At 38.5% G+C, this 17,344-nt stretch overlaps 1 protein-coding gene across 4 annotated transcripts in view; it reads right to left on the bottom strand.

Moving 5' to 3' along the window:
• Nucleotides 1–10,262: 10,262 nt before the first annotated feature.
• Nucleotides 10,263–17,344, bottom strand: part of FNDC3B (fibronectin type III domain containing 3B) — a 363,872-nt gene continuing 356,790 nt past the window's right edge. For all 4 annotated transcript variants that reach the window (XM_005546389.4, XM_045385094.2, XM_005546390.4 and 1 more), the window contains one exon: nucleotides 10,263–13,822. In XM_005546389.4, coding sequence (XP_005546446.1) covers nucleotides 13,511–13,822 — 312 coding nt within the window. In that variant the 3' untranslated portion in view covers nucleotides 10,263–13,510. The remainder of the gene's footprint in view (nucleotides 13,823–17,344) is intronic.

Below are 17,344 nucleotides of genomic sequence, written 5' to 3'. Positions count from 1 at the left end.
CTCGGGGCAGTGGTGACATGCCAGCTCCTTGCTGGCTCAGCCCTCTCTGGGGGATAAGATGAGGGCAGCTGAGTGCTGGGCTGCAGGTGCCCTTCGGTGCCAGCAGCCTCCGGATGACTGAGGGAGGCAGACAAGCTCCTGGGCTGAAGTGGGCAGATCCCCAGTAAGGCCCCGCCTTCAGGCCAGGGAGGACCTGAAGGCTAGGGGCCAGGCTGCCAGTCCTGAGAGCAGAGTGGTGATTTGCAGCGCCTCTTCCAGGCCCAACCATGGCTGCCCATGGACCAATCAGCATGCACTTCCTTCCTTCTGAGGTCCATAAAAGCCCCAGGCTCAGCCAAAGGAGGGCAGAGAATGCGAGAAGGGAGAGACTATGGTCTGGAAGACCAGCGGCAGAGAGGAGCTACCCTCTCTGCTGAGAACTTCAGAGACCTGCAGAGACGTTGGGACTACCAGATGCAGACAGGAGTAACCTTCTCCAGGACCTCCTCTCTGCTGAGAGCTGAACACTTGAGAGTGAGCTGCCTACAGAGAGGAGCTACCTACTGCAGGTCTCCTCCGAGCTGTTCTAACACTTAAAGCTCATCTCTTCACCTTCACTTGTCTGCTTACCTCATTCTTCCTGGCCAAGAAGTTGGGCAAAGGCACCACCCATCGCACAGGCTTCCAGCCAGAAAATCGACATCCCAAAGATCCTGTAACACATTTATAAGTAAGTTTTCTTGTGGAGCAGAGCTCCTGACTGCTCTCTAAAGCATGAGGATCCTTTCATTTCATTTTATTGCCTAGCTACTCTAGCTACAACTTTCAGAAAAATATTGAATAGAAGTAGCAAGAGTAAGCATCCCTGACTTGTTCCTGATCTTAGCAGGGAAAGTGTTCAGTCTTTTGATGTTAAGTATGTTCGTTGTGGGTTTTCATAGATGCTGTTTATTAAGTTGAGGAAGGTCCTGTCTATTTCTAGTTTGGTATTTTTTTTTTTTTTTTTTTTTAACCATGAAAGACTGTTAGATTTTGTCAAATGTTTTTCATGTGTCTGTTGAGATGATTATATTGTTTTTATATTTTAAATAAAAATAAAAAATAAATTTTATTCATTTAAATAAATAAAATTTTAAAATTTTTAATTATATTAATTAGTTGTATGCTGAACCAATCTTCCATTCGTGAGGTAAATTTATTGGTCATGGTTTATAATCCTTTTTATATATTGCTGGATTCTATATGCCAGTATTTTGTTGAAGATGTTTGTATTTCAGAAGGATATAGATCTGTTGTTTTCTTGTGACATGAATTCATTTTTAATAGATCTAAAATAGTTAATAATTTGAATGCATTGCTCTATCAATAGTTTTTCTTTAATAAGCAGTGCTGAAATAAATATCCTTGCATGTACACCCTTACATACAGATCTATTTTTTCTTTAGACTTTTAAGATTGCTTATGTTCCATTTTAAAATGTAGTATTTCCAGATTACCTTCAAAAATGCTACAGTAATTAACATCTTCCTAGAGAGATAGATAGGTGATTTCCCCATACTTTTTCCAATGTGATATTATTTATTTATTTATCTGAGATGGAGTTTTGCTCTTGTTGCCCAGGCTGGAGTGCAGTGGTGTGATCTCAGCTCACTGCAACCTCCACTTCCCCAGTTCAAGTGATTCTCCTGCCTCAGCCTTCCGAGTAGATGGGATTACAGGCGCCCGCCACCACACCTGGCTAATTTTTGTATTTTTAATAGAGACAGGGTTTCAGCATGTTGGTCAGGCTGGTCTCGAACTCCTGAGCTCAGGTGATCCACCCGCCTTGGCCTTCTAAAGTGCTGGGACTACAGGCGTGAGCCACTGTACCTGGCCAGGATATTGATCTTTAAAATGTTTCCTTAAGGGCTAAATATTTCCCATTAGTTGAATTTTAATTTTCCTAACATGTACCAAGGTTGAACATTGTTCTCTATGATTTTTGTAATTTATATTTCTTCTATAAACTGCTTTGGTATTCAAAAATCTATATTCATATTCTATTGCTGCTGTAACAAATTATCAAATATTTCTTCTATTTACTTACTTTGCATTTTTTGTTGTTGTTGTTTTGTTTTTTGTTGAGACAAGATCTCACTCTGTCACCCAGGCTGGAGTGCAGTGGAGCGATCATGGCTCATTGTCACCTTGACATCCCAGGCTCAATTGATCCTCCCACTTCAGCATCCTGAGTAGCTGGTACTACAGGCATGAGCCACCACACCCAGATAATTTTTTTTTTTTTTTGGTAAAGACTGGGTCTCACAATGTTGCCCAAGCTGGTCTCAAACTCCTGGGCTCATGTGATCCTCCTGCCTCAGCCTCCCAACGTGCTGAGATTACAGGTGTGAGCCACCATGCATGGCTACTTTGCCTATTTATTAGAAAGAAGAAAAAAAAAGGTTCATTTTTGTTCTTATTAATGTATAGGAGCTTTTGCATATGAGGAATATTAACCCTTTGCCAATGTTATTTTACAATTATTTTCTGTATTTTTAGTAAGTTAAATGTGTCACTCTTTTCCTTTTAGGCTTTTAGATTTCTATTTAACACCTCACCTATCCTACGCAATGTCACACAAATATTCTGTATTTTAAAAATCTGTATTCATTTTTTACTGCTTCTGTAAGAAGTTACCACAAATCCCTTCTCAATGAGCAAGCTGAATAAAGCAGTCCAGAAAGATACTTACAAGCACTTGTGAGAAATTTGCCTAGATGACAGAGGGAAAGAACACCTCGGGGCTTGGCTCTGAAGGGCTGGATATGGTTGAAAGGTGGAGGGCCTCAGCAAGGGTGGGCATGTGGGCAAACAGGTCTATTTCCTGGAGATCAGGGCTCTCCTGGGGAAACCCAGCAAGAGTGCAGCAAACTCCTTTGGCCTTTCAACATTCATGTCTTCAGAACCCACTCCTGCACTTCCTTTCCTTTTACTTAGTTGGTATCCTATGTTTACTCTTTTCTGTACCATTTTTTATTTCCTAACCCCTTTGTGGTAGCACTGAAATCAGCTTTGTAGAAGTGTGGTGTGTTATCTGAGCAGAGGTACTGGAGTTGACTGGACAACTGTCCTGAATGGCAGTTTTGCAATACAGATTTCAATGTTTACAGCACGTGGTGCTATTTTTTTCAACCAAAGAATACTGGAGGCTGCACATACGTGGAGGATCTTGCAGGCTGTCCTCTGATTATTTCTATCAAGGAACTATAGTTTGGACTGAAGCCCACCTACCTCAGAAAAATCCTGTCTTCATAGAATCGTAAAGACGTTAGTGTCTTTCAATTTGCCTCCACTGGAGGAACCCAAGGCTCAGAACCGAGACTTATCACTCCTTGTCTTCTGGGAAACTCAGTCCGTTTTTTATAGAGATGATAGTCCCTTCCTCAAACATATAACTTTCAGATGAGTACACTTGTGCCTTTTCTTTAATCAGAAAGAGTGAGAATGGCAGTGAAGGGATAAATTCAAGCCTGAAGGTCCAGACCATAGCTGCTGGTCCTCTAATATGTACTTAAACCTCATTTTAACTTTTACTTTAGCTACAACTTTCAGTACAATATTGAAGATTATGGGTTGAAGGAGCAAAAGTCTATGGGTCACATCACTGTTGTCAACTTTTAGTTACCAAATTAGTTGAGCTCAATTCAACAAACCTTTGGTTAATTTACAAACGTGTTATGTTGCATAATCATTTGTATTTTAGGGTGCTTATTTTAACATCACAATACTTATGAGATAAAGTCCAACAATTGCTGTTCACACCAGTTAAAATACAATGACAGAATAAATTCTGAAGGGCTTTTTTGCAGATAGCACAGCACAGGGGTAAGGTACACCAGCCTCAGAATTTAATGAGAGCCGGGGTTGAATCTTCCATCAACACTTTACTTAGATGCTTTGCCCAGGTTACTTAAGCACCTTATGCTTCAGGAGCACGGACATACTCACCTTAAAGTGTTGATATGAGGCATAAATGAGATAATGTATGTCAAGTGCTTAATATCAGCTCACAAATAAGTGCTCTAATTCAGCACAATGTTATTTTGGTTTTAATTTAAAAAATAAAAGCTTTCCTAGATTCAGTCTATATTGCTTGAAGGGTGAAAAATAAAACAAAAACACAAAGAAGCCAAATTTGAATAAATTCCCAGCACAGAAAAACTTTGAGGCTGTGCCTTTTGCACACAGTACACCCTACTTTAAGTAAGGCTCCTTTGCAATAGGAAATCAGGTGTTAAATGCTTTCTGTCCTAGATGGGAAATTTTTGGGTTTGGTCTCAGAAACTCAAGTCCAATTAACTTAAACATAAAGGGAAATTTATCATAAGGAAAACAGGGAAGTGGGTCTCAGCAAACCGAAAAACAGGATGAAGTGGGCCTTAACTAGGGTCCTTGTAAGGAATCTAGTCCTTAATAGATTAAATTAGTGTCTAATAATCTAATAGGAATGCATTAGATTATTAATAAGAAATTATTCCTTAATCCTCTTCTTTTCTCTTTTCCTTCCAGCTTCCTTGTTTCCCCTCACTGAACACTGGCTTTCTCTACATCAAGAAAACCAGCTGCCCCAAATTTTCAAGCTTTTCATCTTATAGCTTCAGCCACTGGAGCAAGACCAATTTGAGTCTTAATCCCACATCCAGGGATGGGTCCAAGTGTAGGCTAGGGACCCATTTCTTGAATAATACACCTTAGTCTGTGCAAGGGGTTTTGGGAGAACACAACTCCTAGAGAACCAAATGGATAAAGTTAGGGGTGGAAGAGCACCGGTGTCCCTGGCTCACTGCTCATAGGAAAGACTGTCAGACAAAACAAGAGGCCCATTATACCCTTGCTCCCTCCCCCAGGCCTATTTTAAAACCAACATCTATTTTCTTATCTCAGGCTCTGCAAAATAATGAGATGTTTATATACATATAAACCTTCAGGGTTTGTGCCAAAGAACTTTAACTTTCCAAATGCCAATTTTCACTCATGTGACTATTCAGAAGTACTGAACAGGGAAATATGCACAGTAAAACAGGAAATTCTAAGGCAGTCATTGAGGCTGGTGGGGATCAGCTGCACAAACTTTCTAGTCTAGTTCAATTTCCAGTTCTATGTGCATCAAAGTTTTTCTTCTCACCTCCTTCAACAGAACTCTTTTCACCCAAAGAAAAAAAAGAATGTATGTGCAGGTGCTAGCATACAAATGTGTTCTGTTCCATAGATCCATTTGTATCTCAAGAGGCAGTGTTCCACAGTGCATCATTCTCAAACTTTGGTCATTTGCTTATCATCCCTATGATTTCTGCCATATCTGAGTAGCCCTTGCATTATGAGTTACTTATGATATTTCTTTTATCAACTTAAATATCCACTTTAATGTAACTGTTTTTTTTAGTATATCTCCTTCGTACAGATGACAAAAATTACATAATTTGAAAGACGTTAGACATGTGCCACTTAGAATTATCTGGTATAACCGCCTTACTTCGGAAAACACTGTCATAGTAGAAAATCAGAGACATTCAACGGCTCATAGTGCAAAAACTTTTATCTGAATTGAACATTTCTCTAACGAATTGGACAGAAAATAAAAATCCATACCTTTAGTCCTAAGAAAAAAATTAAGATTCATCCTTTACTATATTTATCCTTTGACTCAAAAAGGGGGAAGAAATTTCATTTCTTTGCTATGTTTTTGTTTGCAATAAAAATGCATTTTTATTACACAAATAATACATAATTCATTTTTCATTTCTTTTGAGACTGAGTCTCACTCTGTTGCCCAGGCTGGAGTGCGGCGGCATGATCTCAGCTCTCTGCAACCTCCGCCTCCTGGGTTCAAGCGATTCTCCTGCCTCAGCCTCCCAGGTAGCTGGAAGCTCCTGCCACCACGCCCAGCTAATTTTTGCATTTTTAGTAGAGACCGAGTTTCACCATGTTGGCCAGGCTGGTCTCGAACTCCTGATCTCAAGTGATCTGACTGCCTCGGCCTCCCAAAGTGCTGGGATTACAGGCAGAAGCCACCATGTCCGGGGCCCATTTTTCATTTATAAGGCTAAAATATTAGTGAAGACTAAACAACTCTTTAACCATCACTTCCCCACTCCCTATTAGGGTTGAGTTATGAATTCGGAATGTATTCTTCCAGACTTCTTCCTTTGCATCTGGCCACTGTAATCTCTGTTCAGCTTAATGGTCCTCTAATGACTGTTTGCAGATTTCCTTAAATACCAGGAACCAATAAATCTTCCACGCTTTGTCAAGGGCTCTGAATGTTGAAGTACACCTTTAAAGCTCAGGAAGTTTACAATTCTGGTTAAGCCAAGACCTTGAGATCAGACAGAAGTGAAGGATGGGGGTGTTCTCCATCTTCTGAGTCTGGGCACAGCCGTGCACATGCATATGGTCTGCTAGATCCCCACGACTATGTCAGGAACTTTTAAAAGTCCCCTATGAACATTTCATTTCCCAGATCTTCAAGTTTTTAGCTAATTTATTTGCCTCAACGGGTACTGCAGCCTAGGCAGCTGCCGGGTTAAACAACTGCGCTGATTATTTTTCAACAAGTACCCTGGGTATTAGGCTTTTCCCATGGAGCAGCTGCCAGTCAGTTTAAATAGTAACACCCTACAAATGGCACCTTTTCCAGGTAGCTGTGAGGTAGGATAAATAGTGACAACGCTCTGGGGAGGAGACGTCTTGAAGAGCTCCAAACTGCCTCTCCTGGCTGCAGGGGTGCTGATTCCAAGACTATGGCAGAGCTTTGGAGAGCTGGGATAGAGGAGATTGAGTTAAAATGCCATAGAACCAGCTGTTCTTACCAAGGTTCAGATGGTTGCAAACCTGTGGTTAATTTCCAAAGTTCTGGAAAAGTTGATTCCAGTACTTTTTTGCTAGTGTTTTTGTTGTTTTTATGGAGAAGTAGATTTATGGAGGTCCTCATTCCATCATTTTGGATGTCCTGTACATGTTTACTCACCTTTGATGGAAATATTAGAAAAGATAACATCCATATCCATGCCAGAGATTTAGTGAAAAATGTGATCAAGAGCAGAACAAAATGCCCCAACCAACAAGGGCAGCCAATATTCATCTCCATTGATAATCTCCACATCAACAAGACCTAGAGTTGCCAGGTCTTCCCGCTTTCAGTAGAATCTGGAATTCCAGTATTTTATGTAAAATTTCCAAATTTTAAAATACTGACAACTACTTCATTAAAAAAGAAAGTAAAGTATTGCACTGAAAATAACACCCTTGAGGGAAAAGATTATGGGTTGAAGCAGCAAGTCTATGAGCCACATCACTGTTCTGCCAACTTTTGGTTACCAAATTAGGTGAGTTCAATTCAATGAATCTTTTTTAGCTTCTAATATGGGCCAGAAAATGTGCTAGATGCTGAAAAGTTAAAATGAGGCTTGTTGCTCCATGGACACACCCCCTTCCCCCAGCGTTTGAGGTACTAGTCTAGTAGTGAAGGTGGGAATTACATTTTAGTTGTCACCCTGAATAAAGGGTATCTGTAGACAGATTTAACTATTAATTTTAAATGGCTCAAGGCAAAATATCCTGAGAGATTTGTTTAAAAGGGTCATTTTTACAATCCCCCTGTTTAGGGAAGTGTATGTGTACATTCAGGTCAATTGGGGATGGGGAAAGGGTAAGAACATGACAGTTGCATAAATCCTTTTGTGGCATAGGGTCAGAGAGCCAACTTCTGACCTAAATAAAAAGCACTGGAAACAGAATCCCATGGATGCTTCTTTGATTTATTCACTTGTATGGGAAAGCTTATCCTCTAGTAGCTTCCTGAGAAAAGGTGCATGGGAGGCAAACTTGTGAGATTTTCCAATTTAAAAAATGTCTTCATGGTACCTTACACTTGACTGAGAATAGGCAGGCAAGAAATCTATTATATTTCTTTCAAAATCTTGAAGCAATTTCTTCACTTATGTCTAACGCCACTCTTGATTCCCAATCCTTCTATGTGACCAGCTTTTCATGTCGGGGAGGTTCTCTTGGTCCTAGTGTTTTGAAACTTCAAGATGGCGTGCCCTGGTACAAGTCCTATTTTCATCCATTGTGTTGTGTGCCCCCATACCCTGTTATTCTAGAAACTCATGTGTTTAATGATTTCCTCTCTTCTATTTTCTCTGTTCTTTCTGGAGTTCCTATTATTTGAATATTGAATGGTCCTGGTCTGATCCTAATCTTTTCATTTCTTTTTTCTCCATTTTTCGGGTTATTTGCTAAATTTCAGCTTCCAACCTTGGTACTGAATGTTTAATTTCCAAGAACATTTTCTTGTTAACAGTTCCTTTTCTACAGTTTTCTATCTTTATTCTACAGATGCCTTTTCTTTTCTTATCTCTCTGGAGATATGACAGGTTTTTGAAGCTTCTTCTCCATGCAGTCTCTGATTCTTCCAAGTTGTTGGTTTGGGCTTTTCGTCCATGTTAGACACTTCCATTAGATGCCAGGTTACCACTGGTTAAGATGGAAGACTAAAAAGCTAATAGCGCATTGCTGATTGAGAGTTTCACTTTTCAGCAATGATTCTCAATTTCATATACACAGTGAAATCACCTGGGGAGAGCTCAAAAATATTGATCCCTCTGCAATACTCATTTTATTGGTGTGGGGTACGATAATTTTGAAAAGCTCCCAAGGTGATATTAATGTACAGGTTGAAAAGTACTACCCAAGAGTGCTCTGGCTGAACCATTTCATTGAAGATCTTTAGATTTTTTGTTGTTGTTGTTCCCAGCCCATGGGGTTCTTTGTAATATTCTTCTGTATGCCTAGGTTCACTAATGTGCTTCTGATATGGTGCCTTCATTCTCAACTGTGGATAGTGTCCCCCAGTCCAGGGACTTTCTATTTGAACCTTCTCCTGAGGATAAACCTCTAGGCTTCTGCAAGAGTGATGGAGGTGGGAGGGGAGGAGGGACATTTTTGTCCAGCTGAAAAAAAAGGGGGGGAGGGATTTTATGGATCTAGCTGCATTTTAAACAGCTTTCAACCAATACTATTTTAGCCTCTTCTCTCTCTTCACTATCACTTCAAAGGGATATGTTGCTGTCAATTTTTGAGCCTTTAGGATATCGGGCATTGAGAATAAAAAGATTGATGCTCATTTCCTCCTCTGCCAAATTAGAATTAACTTTTGTTGATCATATTTCCAAAATTCTGGTGCCAATAACTCCTCTCTTTCTTCCCAGTCTTGAGGGTTGAGTTGTGACTTAAAAAAAAAAATTCTTTATTTTCAGTAGTGTCAGGAGCATACAAAATTTGATGTGCTCAATTTGTCATCTTTACCCGGAAGAATAATTACCATGCTTCATATAAGTGAGGTTCAATAAAGTTATAGTTTTTTTTACACATTTTCCTGAAAAATAAGAGAGTGGGAATTCCTACCAAGACAATCTAAAATCACAAAACCATGGCCAGAGCAGGAACACTGTGTTTTATTGCTGTTGTTGTTGTTGTTGAATGAGACCTGCAGGAAATGAGATGAACACTCTAGAGTTTGTCAGGGGAGAGGAAGCACCCAGTGTGCCAGGTGAAACGAGGGCAATCTGGACTCCTGAGTTTTGGTAGGCAGATAAAGTATTAGGCAAAAAGGTACGTTATCCACAGAGACTCTGATAAAGGATTAAACTGGCAGCCTATATAGTCCACAATCACCTTTTAGTTGGCCCATGAAGGAAATCTGGATTTTTAGCTTCTTTTGAAACATGGACATAGGTGATTGTGGCTCACAGTCCTGCAAGGCCTTGGTCAGCAAGAGCTGAGCTGCTGCCTCTGTGGAAGGCCACCTGCCTGGCCTCCAAAAACACATGAATTTTCAACTTCTCTGAATATGCTTTAAGTATTTAAAAAGCAAGAATAAGGCCAGGTGCAGTGGCTCACACCTGTAATCCCAGCACTTTGGAAGGCCGGGGTGAGCGGAGATCATGAGGTCAGGAGATCGAGACCATCTTGGCCAACGTGGTGAAACCCCATCTCTACTAAAATTTTAAAAAATTTTTAAAAATTAGCTGGGTGTGGTGGCGAGTGCCTGTAGTCCCCAGCTACTTGGGAGGCTGAGGCAGGGGAATCACTTGAACCTGGGAGGCGGAGGTTGCAGTGAGCTGAGATCGTGCCACTGCACTCCAGCCTGGTGACAGAACAAGACTCCGTCTCAAAAACAAAAAAAGAAAAGAAACAACAACAACAAAAGCAATCCTAGTCATGGCAGAAAAACCCTACTTAAGTCAGAAAGAATTAAAACATTTATTGGGCATAAATATATTACATATACACTACAGATACAGTTAGGTATTACATATAGCATAGTATTTGCAAAATCTATACATTAAAATTGATATGGCAGTTTTAATACAATGTATATGAAATAGTCTAAAATTTACAATACAGGAAAACATGATTTTCTTTTTCTCCTAGAGTTGAAAAGCTTGGAATGTATGTCCAACAGTGAGGTAAAACATTTTATCTTTCAATTTAAAGAATTGTGCAAGGATAACATTCAAACACATTCAATTAGGGCACTTCTCAATTTTTGACATGAATACTGAATTACTGTAGCCAACAAAACAAGGTTAGAAAATGCCAACATTTAAAGTTGATAAGAACAAGGCAGAGAATATGCAGAAAGTCTCTTTAAAAAGTGTTCTTTTTCAACAATTTCTTTGAGGACAAAGGGCAGTTTGCTTCACATGACTGGAATTTCTTGTGCCAGGGATGAGTTTGACATACAGAGAAGAGTCAGAGCATCAGAAGGCCACTCATTCACTCCTCACATAGCAAAAGGGCAAAGAGATCAGGTTAATAGAACACTTTATTTTATTGTTCGTGTGTAATGGCAATATATATAGTTATATATCAATATCACATATACATATTTGTGATAGAAAACAGTGCCATAGAGAGTAATAATTTTCTGACTGAAGGAATATAATGAATACCAAATAATGGAGAGCAATAAAATAAAGTGCTGTCAGCTTTGTATTTCACACACTTCAGCTTCCTGGTGGTTAAATGATAGTATGAAAATCTCAAGAAGATCAAATATTCATATAGATTTTGGCCTAAAGTACTATTTACTTAAAAAAAATTCAACCAATTCAGAGAATTTCTTTATAGCAGCAGTTCTGAAGTGTTTCAAAAAAGAGACTTCCCCAACCCCCCGAGAGGGGGCTTTGTACTCAGTTGAATTTGCATTGCTTAAAAAATACCTCTCCCCGAAACACCTGCGTGGAATTTTTTAGAAAATGCACATGCTGTGTCACAGTGGGTCACAGCACATGTTTAAACAGGGGGGTGAGTTTTGGAAGGCCAGAACTTTGGCAGAAATATATTTACCTCGATGCCATCAGTTTGCAAAGCTAATTAAACTACTTATTATAGTCAATAATAAAAAACACAGAACTCTCTAGTACTCACTACATCAATATAGGCACACAGAATAATTCATTGATCTCAGCATTTTCTTCCAAGAGATGATTATGGTTTTGGGGTACATGTAAACGTTTCAATCACTGATAATGGATTTCTTTTTTTTTTTGGCATTTAATGCACTAGATGCTCTTATCTTTTTAAAAACACAAGAAAATGTCAGAAGATTAATAATACTACAGATGTTGCCAAGGAACAAGACTGACCTAAAATTACAAAAGTATAAAACACAAAAATATAACATGCTACAAGGGAAAATTAGTACATAAGTACATTTAAAAATTTTTTACAATAAATAAAGATTGCACTGTAATTGGCATTTAAAGTACTGTATGCAGAATATAGTATAAATAAACCAAAAACAAAATAATGTTGGTTTCCCCATGACTTTGGTATGGGAATATTATAAGCTAGTACAGGATACTGCATCTTAGACAACAAAGACCAAGCACAAAATAGCTATGATCAAGAAAAACCAAGTAGCAAAAATATACAAAAACAGAAGCAGGGGGATACACTGTGTCTGTTGCACCCTTTTGGAATATATTTGCACCTCCAACTCTTAAATGTCCCTGAGGTACTCGAACATTATGGACTTCATATAAATAATCCAATGACTTTGGGTTAAAATTGATTATCTCATGACTCAAAATAAACACATAAGAGTAACACTTTGCACTCCAATAGCACCTGTTGGTCAAATATCTCAAAGCACTTACAAACATAAGAATCCCCATTTTATTTTTATTTTATTTTTCATGCATGGGAAAACTGAGGCACAGAGAGGTAAAGTGACGTGTTCAGGTCACGCAGCAAGTTAGTGACAGATCCAGGGAAAGAATCTAGGCTCTTTGATTCCCAAACACCCTGTGTTTACCATCAAACACCATTCCCTCTCCAACCATGGCCAGGCAACCCCACAGAAATAGGAACTACAAATTTAGATGACTCTCTTTTGGGTTTTATCAATTTTCATCTGCGGTTACATTAGTATTATGTGCACTGAATTAAGGTATTGAAATTCAATCACTTCATTGATACCTCAAAGAACAGCCTAAAGGCAAATGCTTCAAAAATAATGAGCTGACACATAAGAAGACTGCTCACAATTAGTGTAAATCATGGACAATGGGCAGAGGCACTAAACTGTCGCCAGTTCTTGTCATATAATTCTGGTCAAACATAACAGAATATAATAACTCTAGTGATTAGAAGTAGTTATATACAAAGACAAACAAACAAGTTAAAGCAGCCTTTAAAATAGCTGAACAAGAAAACAACTAACTATTGCACAATGCCCTCTTAAAGTTACTGCTATGAATTGATGTGGTAAAATCTACAATGCTCCATAATTTATAGGTGCATTCTGCTTACTTGATTTCTTATACAGGCAGCTCATAGTGTTAAAATTATAAGAAATACAGATTATTAAAACATTTTAGATTAAAGTACACATTTTGATTTAAATGAGCTAAACACAGTTAAATAACTGAGTGACAGAATGGTTGTTTAGGGCAGTCTTATCTGAGTGAACATATCTTCTGTATGTTGCTGTTGCTGTGTGGTAATACTCTGACAACACTGAAATCCTAGCCCTGTAAGTACACACACGGTGATTCATGTTTACAGATATAGATGATCGAGACATAAGAAGTGACTGGTGAATATAAATTACTAAACTGTAACAAAAAAAAAACAAAATCAAAGGCTTGCAAAAGACATCAGTGAAAACAGAATGAAGGTAAATCTGAAAATTTAAAGGAAAACATAAGAAAGCTAGCTTTTGGTATCTGGTATGCTTTTCTTCTTTTTTTTTTTTTCTTTTTCTTTTTTCTTTTTTTTTTTTTTTAAAAAAAATCCAGTTTAACCTCTTCCTAGTTTTGCATTTCAAAAAGGTGCACCAAAACACTGACAATTTTTTTCTAGCTAAATCTGTAAAACAGAGTATATAAATCAAAGAACAAAAGGGCTTTAAAAAGGGGAGTATCTGAATAAATGTGTGTATTAAAATGTGTAGCATTAATTCATACCTCTAGTTTTGTTGGGTTTACTTCATTAAGAAGTACTGTAATATAAAGGCAAATAAAATGGACAAAGTTGCAAAGCCAAGCACAATGATGGCTGCAAACTGTTCATCAGTAGGCATCATGCTCTTCATTTTGGGATCATCTAAGCTCCCCATGTCCCCTGTAAGCATGACCTCACTTCGTTGTAATACAAAAGCCGCAGAGGGGCTGAAGGCTCCACTTAGCTCCTGAGAGGTGTCTAAACAGCGACGACATGCACATACACGGAACCTGTAGTCTGTGTTGGTCTGGAGGCCTGAGATTTGGAATGTGGCTTCTTCTCCTTTGTACACCTTCAGGAAAAGAAAGAGTTCTAGTTAATTAATTTATAGCGACACTGTTGTCTCTAGAATAATCTTGGTTTAGATTCACTCCATTCACTCTTGGTTTACATTCAGTTTCACTCTTTCATAACAAAAATGATATAAAAATGTATTTCTCTCAATCTGTATTCACACCATAAAAAGGGTATCCCAACACATTTTGAATGAAACAATATAAAATCCAGTGACTCAAACTTTGACAGAAGGAGACAAGGCACTGACTAGAAATGCAGCTCACATTTTAAGTAGTAAAGATGCATCTCGCTAAATTTTATAATTTAGGTCGGTGGTCCCCAACCTTTTGGGCACCAGGGACTGGTTTTGTGCAGGCCAATTTTTCCACGGACGGGGTAGTTTCGAAATGAAATTGTTCCACCTCAGGTCATCAGGTGTTAGATCCACATAAAGAACGCACAACCTAGATCCCTTGTATACACAGTTCACAGTAGGGTTCATGCTCCTATGGGAATCTAATGCCTTACTGATCTGACAGGAGGCGGAGCTCAGGCAGCAATGCTCCTGCTCGCCACTCACTTCCTGCTGTGTGGCCTGGTTCCTAACAGGCCACTCACCAGTACTGGTATCCGGCCTGGGGGTTGGGGACTCCTGATTTAGACTATAAATCAAAAGATGTCATAACACAAATAGCTCTATGTTTTTGGTCCCAAGAACAAAGTTAACATTTTAAAATGGAAGCAATTAAAAACTGAGGAAACAAAATGGAAATTTTCCAGCAGGATGATTATTTGACAACTGGATACACTACAAACGCCTCCCCTCAAGATATCCCACCTCCACCCCAAGAGGTAGACACTATTCTGACTTCTAATTCTGTAGTTAATTTTGCTTGTACTAGGAGTTCACATAAATGGAATCACGCAGAACACACTCCCTTGCGCCTATGAGATTCACTCATGTTATCGAGCTATTCGGCAGTAGTTCCTTATGACTATACCTCAATTCCTCCATTTTCTTTTCAGCGGACATTTGGGTTATTTCCAGCTTGGAGGTTTCGTATACTAAAATGCTATTAATAAGAATGCTATGAATGTTTTTGTTCAAATTTTGAAAACTTATTTTTCCGGGTAAATACAAGGAAGTGCTGGGTCATAGAGTAGTTCTATAGTTAACTTCACAAGAAACAGTTTTCCCAAGAGATTGTATCCCTTTGCACTCCCATTAACAGCATGAGAGTCTGAGCTGCACCACATCCTCATCAACACTGATCATCAGTCTTTTCTGTTTTAGCTATCCTAGTGGGTGTGAATGGTACCGCGACTGCATTTCTGTGATGCTTGAAGATGCTGCGCATCTTTTCACGTGCTTACTGGTTGTTCATGTACCTTCTTCTGAGAACAGCATGTACAAGTCTTTTGCCTATCTTTAATTTGCAATTTGCTTGACTTTTATTAATTTGCAGGGCCTTGCTATGTGATCTGGATATAAGTCCTTAGACAGATATATGTGTTGAGAATATTTTCTCCCAGTTTTCTGGCATGCCTAATTGTTTTCCTGAGGAATTTTTTTGGATGTAGCCCACTTTATCACAAACTAACATTTAAATAATGTGGTGGTCTGTCTTGAGTTTCCATCTCTGTATGACAAATCTGATTACTTCTATTAAGAATCTGGGATGTTTTCTTCCTATTTGTTAACACTAATCATCAAGAGGCTTACTATTATAGAAACTTGAAAATGACCAGTTTACTTAGACATTATCACATTTTGGTTGACTGAAACTAACAAAAGTCTCTGAACGGGGATAGAGGAAGAAGGTCTCACAAGGTTCTTCTAGCAAAATGAAACCAATCCTCAAAAAACTTAAGAGGAAATGATAATCAGATTAAAATTGCATAAAAATTTATGGCTTATATTAGAGTCAATGGATAGAAAAAATAGCTGAAACAAAACCAAATCAATAAGAGATTTGGCTAATTAAAAAAGAAAATAAAATTAACAGAACTCTATCTGAGTAGCACTGAGTTAATACCTGTGAGGTGCTTAAAACACACCTGGTATGAAGTTAGTGCACAGTAGGAGTTAGCTATTATTATTATTGATATTTAGAACTGAAAAATAACTCAGCAACAAACTATTTTAATAAACTTGTCAATTTTGTCAAACACTTTCTTTGCATCTAATGAGATAATTATATGGTTTTTGGCTTTCATTCTGTTAATGATGTATCACACATTTGTCGATTTGGGTACACTGAATCATCCTTGCATCCCAGGGATAAATCCTACTTGATCATGGGGGATGATCCTTTAATGTATTGTTGAATTTGTTGAATTGGGTTTGCTAGTATTATATTGGGGATTTTTACATCTATGTTCATAAAGGATATTGGCCTGTAATTTATTATTATTATTTTTTGTAATGTCCTTGCCTGCCTTTGGTATGAGGATAATGCTGGCCTTGCAAAAAAGAGTCTGGAAGTATTTCCTCCTCATTTACTTTTTTGAAAGAATCTGAGAAGGACTGGTATTAGTTATTTAAATATTTGGTAGAGTTCAGCCATGAAGCCATCAGGTCCTAGGGTTTTCTTTGATGGAAAACTTACTGACTTCATCTCCTCACCCATTGGTCTATTAGATTTTCTATTTCTTCAGTGTTGGTAAGTTGTATACATCTAGAAATTTATACATTTCTTCTAGGTTATCCAATTTGTTGGCATATATTTATTCCTAATAGTCTCAAATGTTCCTGTGTATTTCTGTGGTATCTGATTTTGTGTCTTCTTGGCTCAGCTAAAGATTTGTTGATTTTCTCTTTTCAAAGAAAACAACTCTTAGTTTGGTTGATCTTCGTACTGTTTTTCTAGTCTCCTTCGTTTATTTCTGTTTCCATCTTATTTCTTTCCTTCTGCTAACTTTGGACTTAGTTTCTCCCTCCCCGCAGTTCCGTGAGGTATAATGTTAGGTTGGGATCTCTCTTCCTTTTTGATGTAGGTGTTTAAACTTTGCTTTTAGAACTGCTTTTGCTGTATCCCATACTTTTTTTTTTTTTTTTTTTTTTTTTTTTTGAGACAGAGTCTTGCTCTGTCGCCCAGGCTGGAGTGCAGTGGCACAATCTTGGCTCACTGCAAGCTCCACCTCCCGGGTTCACGCCATTCTCCTGCCTCAGTCTCCCGAGTAGCTGGGACTACTGGCGCCCGTCACCACGCCCGGCTAATTTTTTGTATTTTTAGTAGAGACGAGGTTTCACCGTGTTAGCCAGGATGGTCTTGATCTCTTGACCTTGTGATCCACCAGCCTCGGCCTCCCAAAGTGTTGGGATTACAGGCGTGAGCCACCGCGCCCAGCCATATCCCACACATTTTAATATGTTGTATTTCCATTTGCCTCAAAAGATTTTTAAACTTCCATTTAATTTCTTCATTGACCCATTTGTTGTTCAGAAGCATGTTTTTTATTTCCATGTATTTGTGAATTTTCCAAAATTCCTTCTGGTATTGATTTCTAGTTTCTTAACACTGTGGTCTGAAAAGAC

This window comes from Macaca fascicularis, chromosome 2 (genome assembly GCF_037993035.2).
Source record: "Macaca fascicularis isolate 582-1 chromosome 2, T2T-MFA8v1.1".
In the NCBI taxonomy this organism is placed as follows: Eukaryota; Metazoa; Chordata; class Mammalia; order Primates; family Cercopithecidae; genus Macaca; species Macaca fascicularis.
The sequence above is the reverse complement of the archived record's forward strand: the minus strand, read 5'-3'. Positions and strand labels throughout refer to the sequence as shown.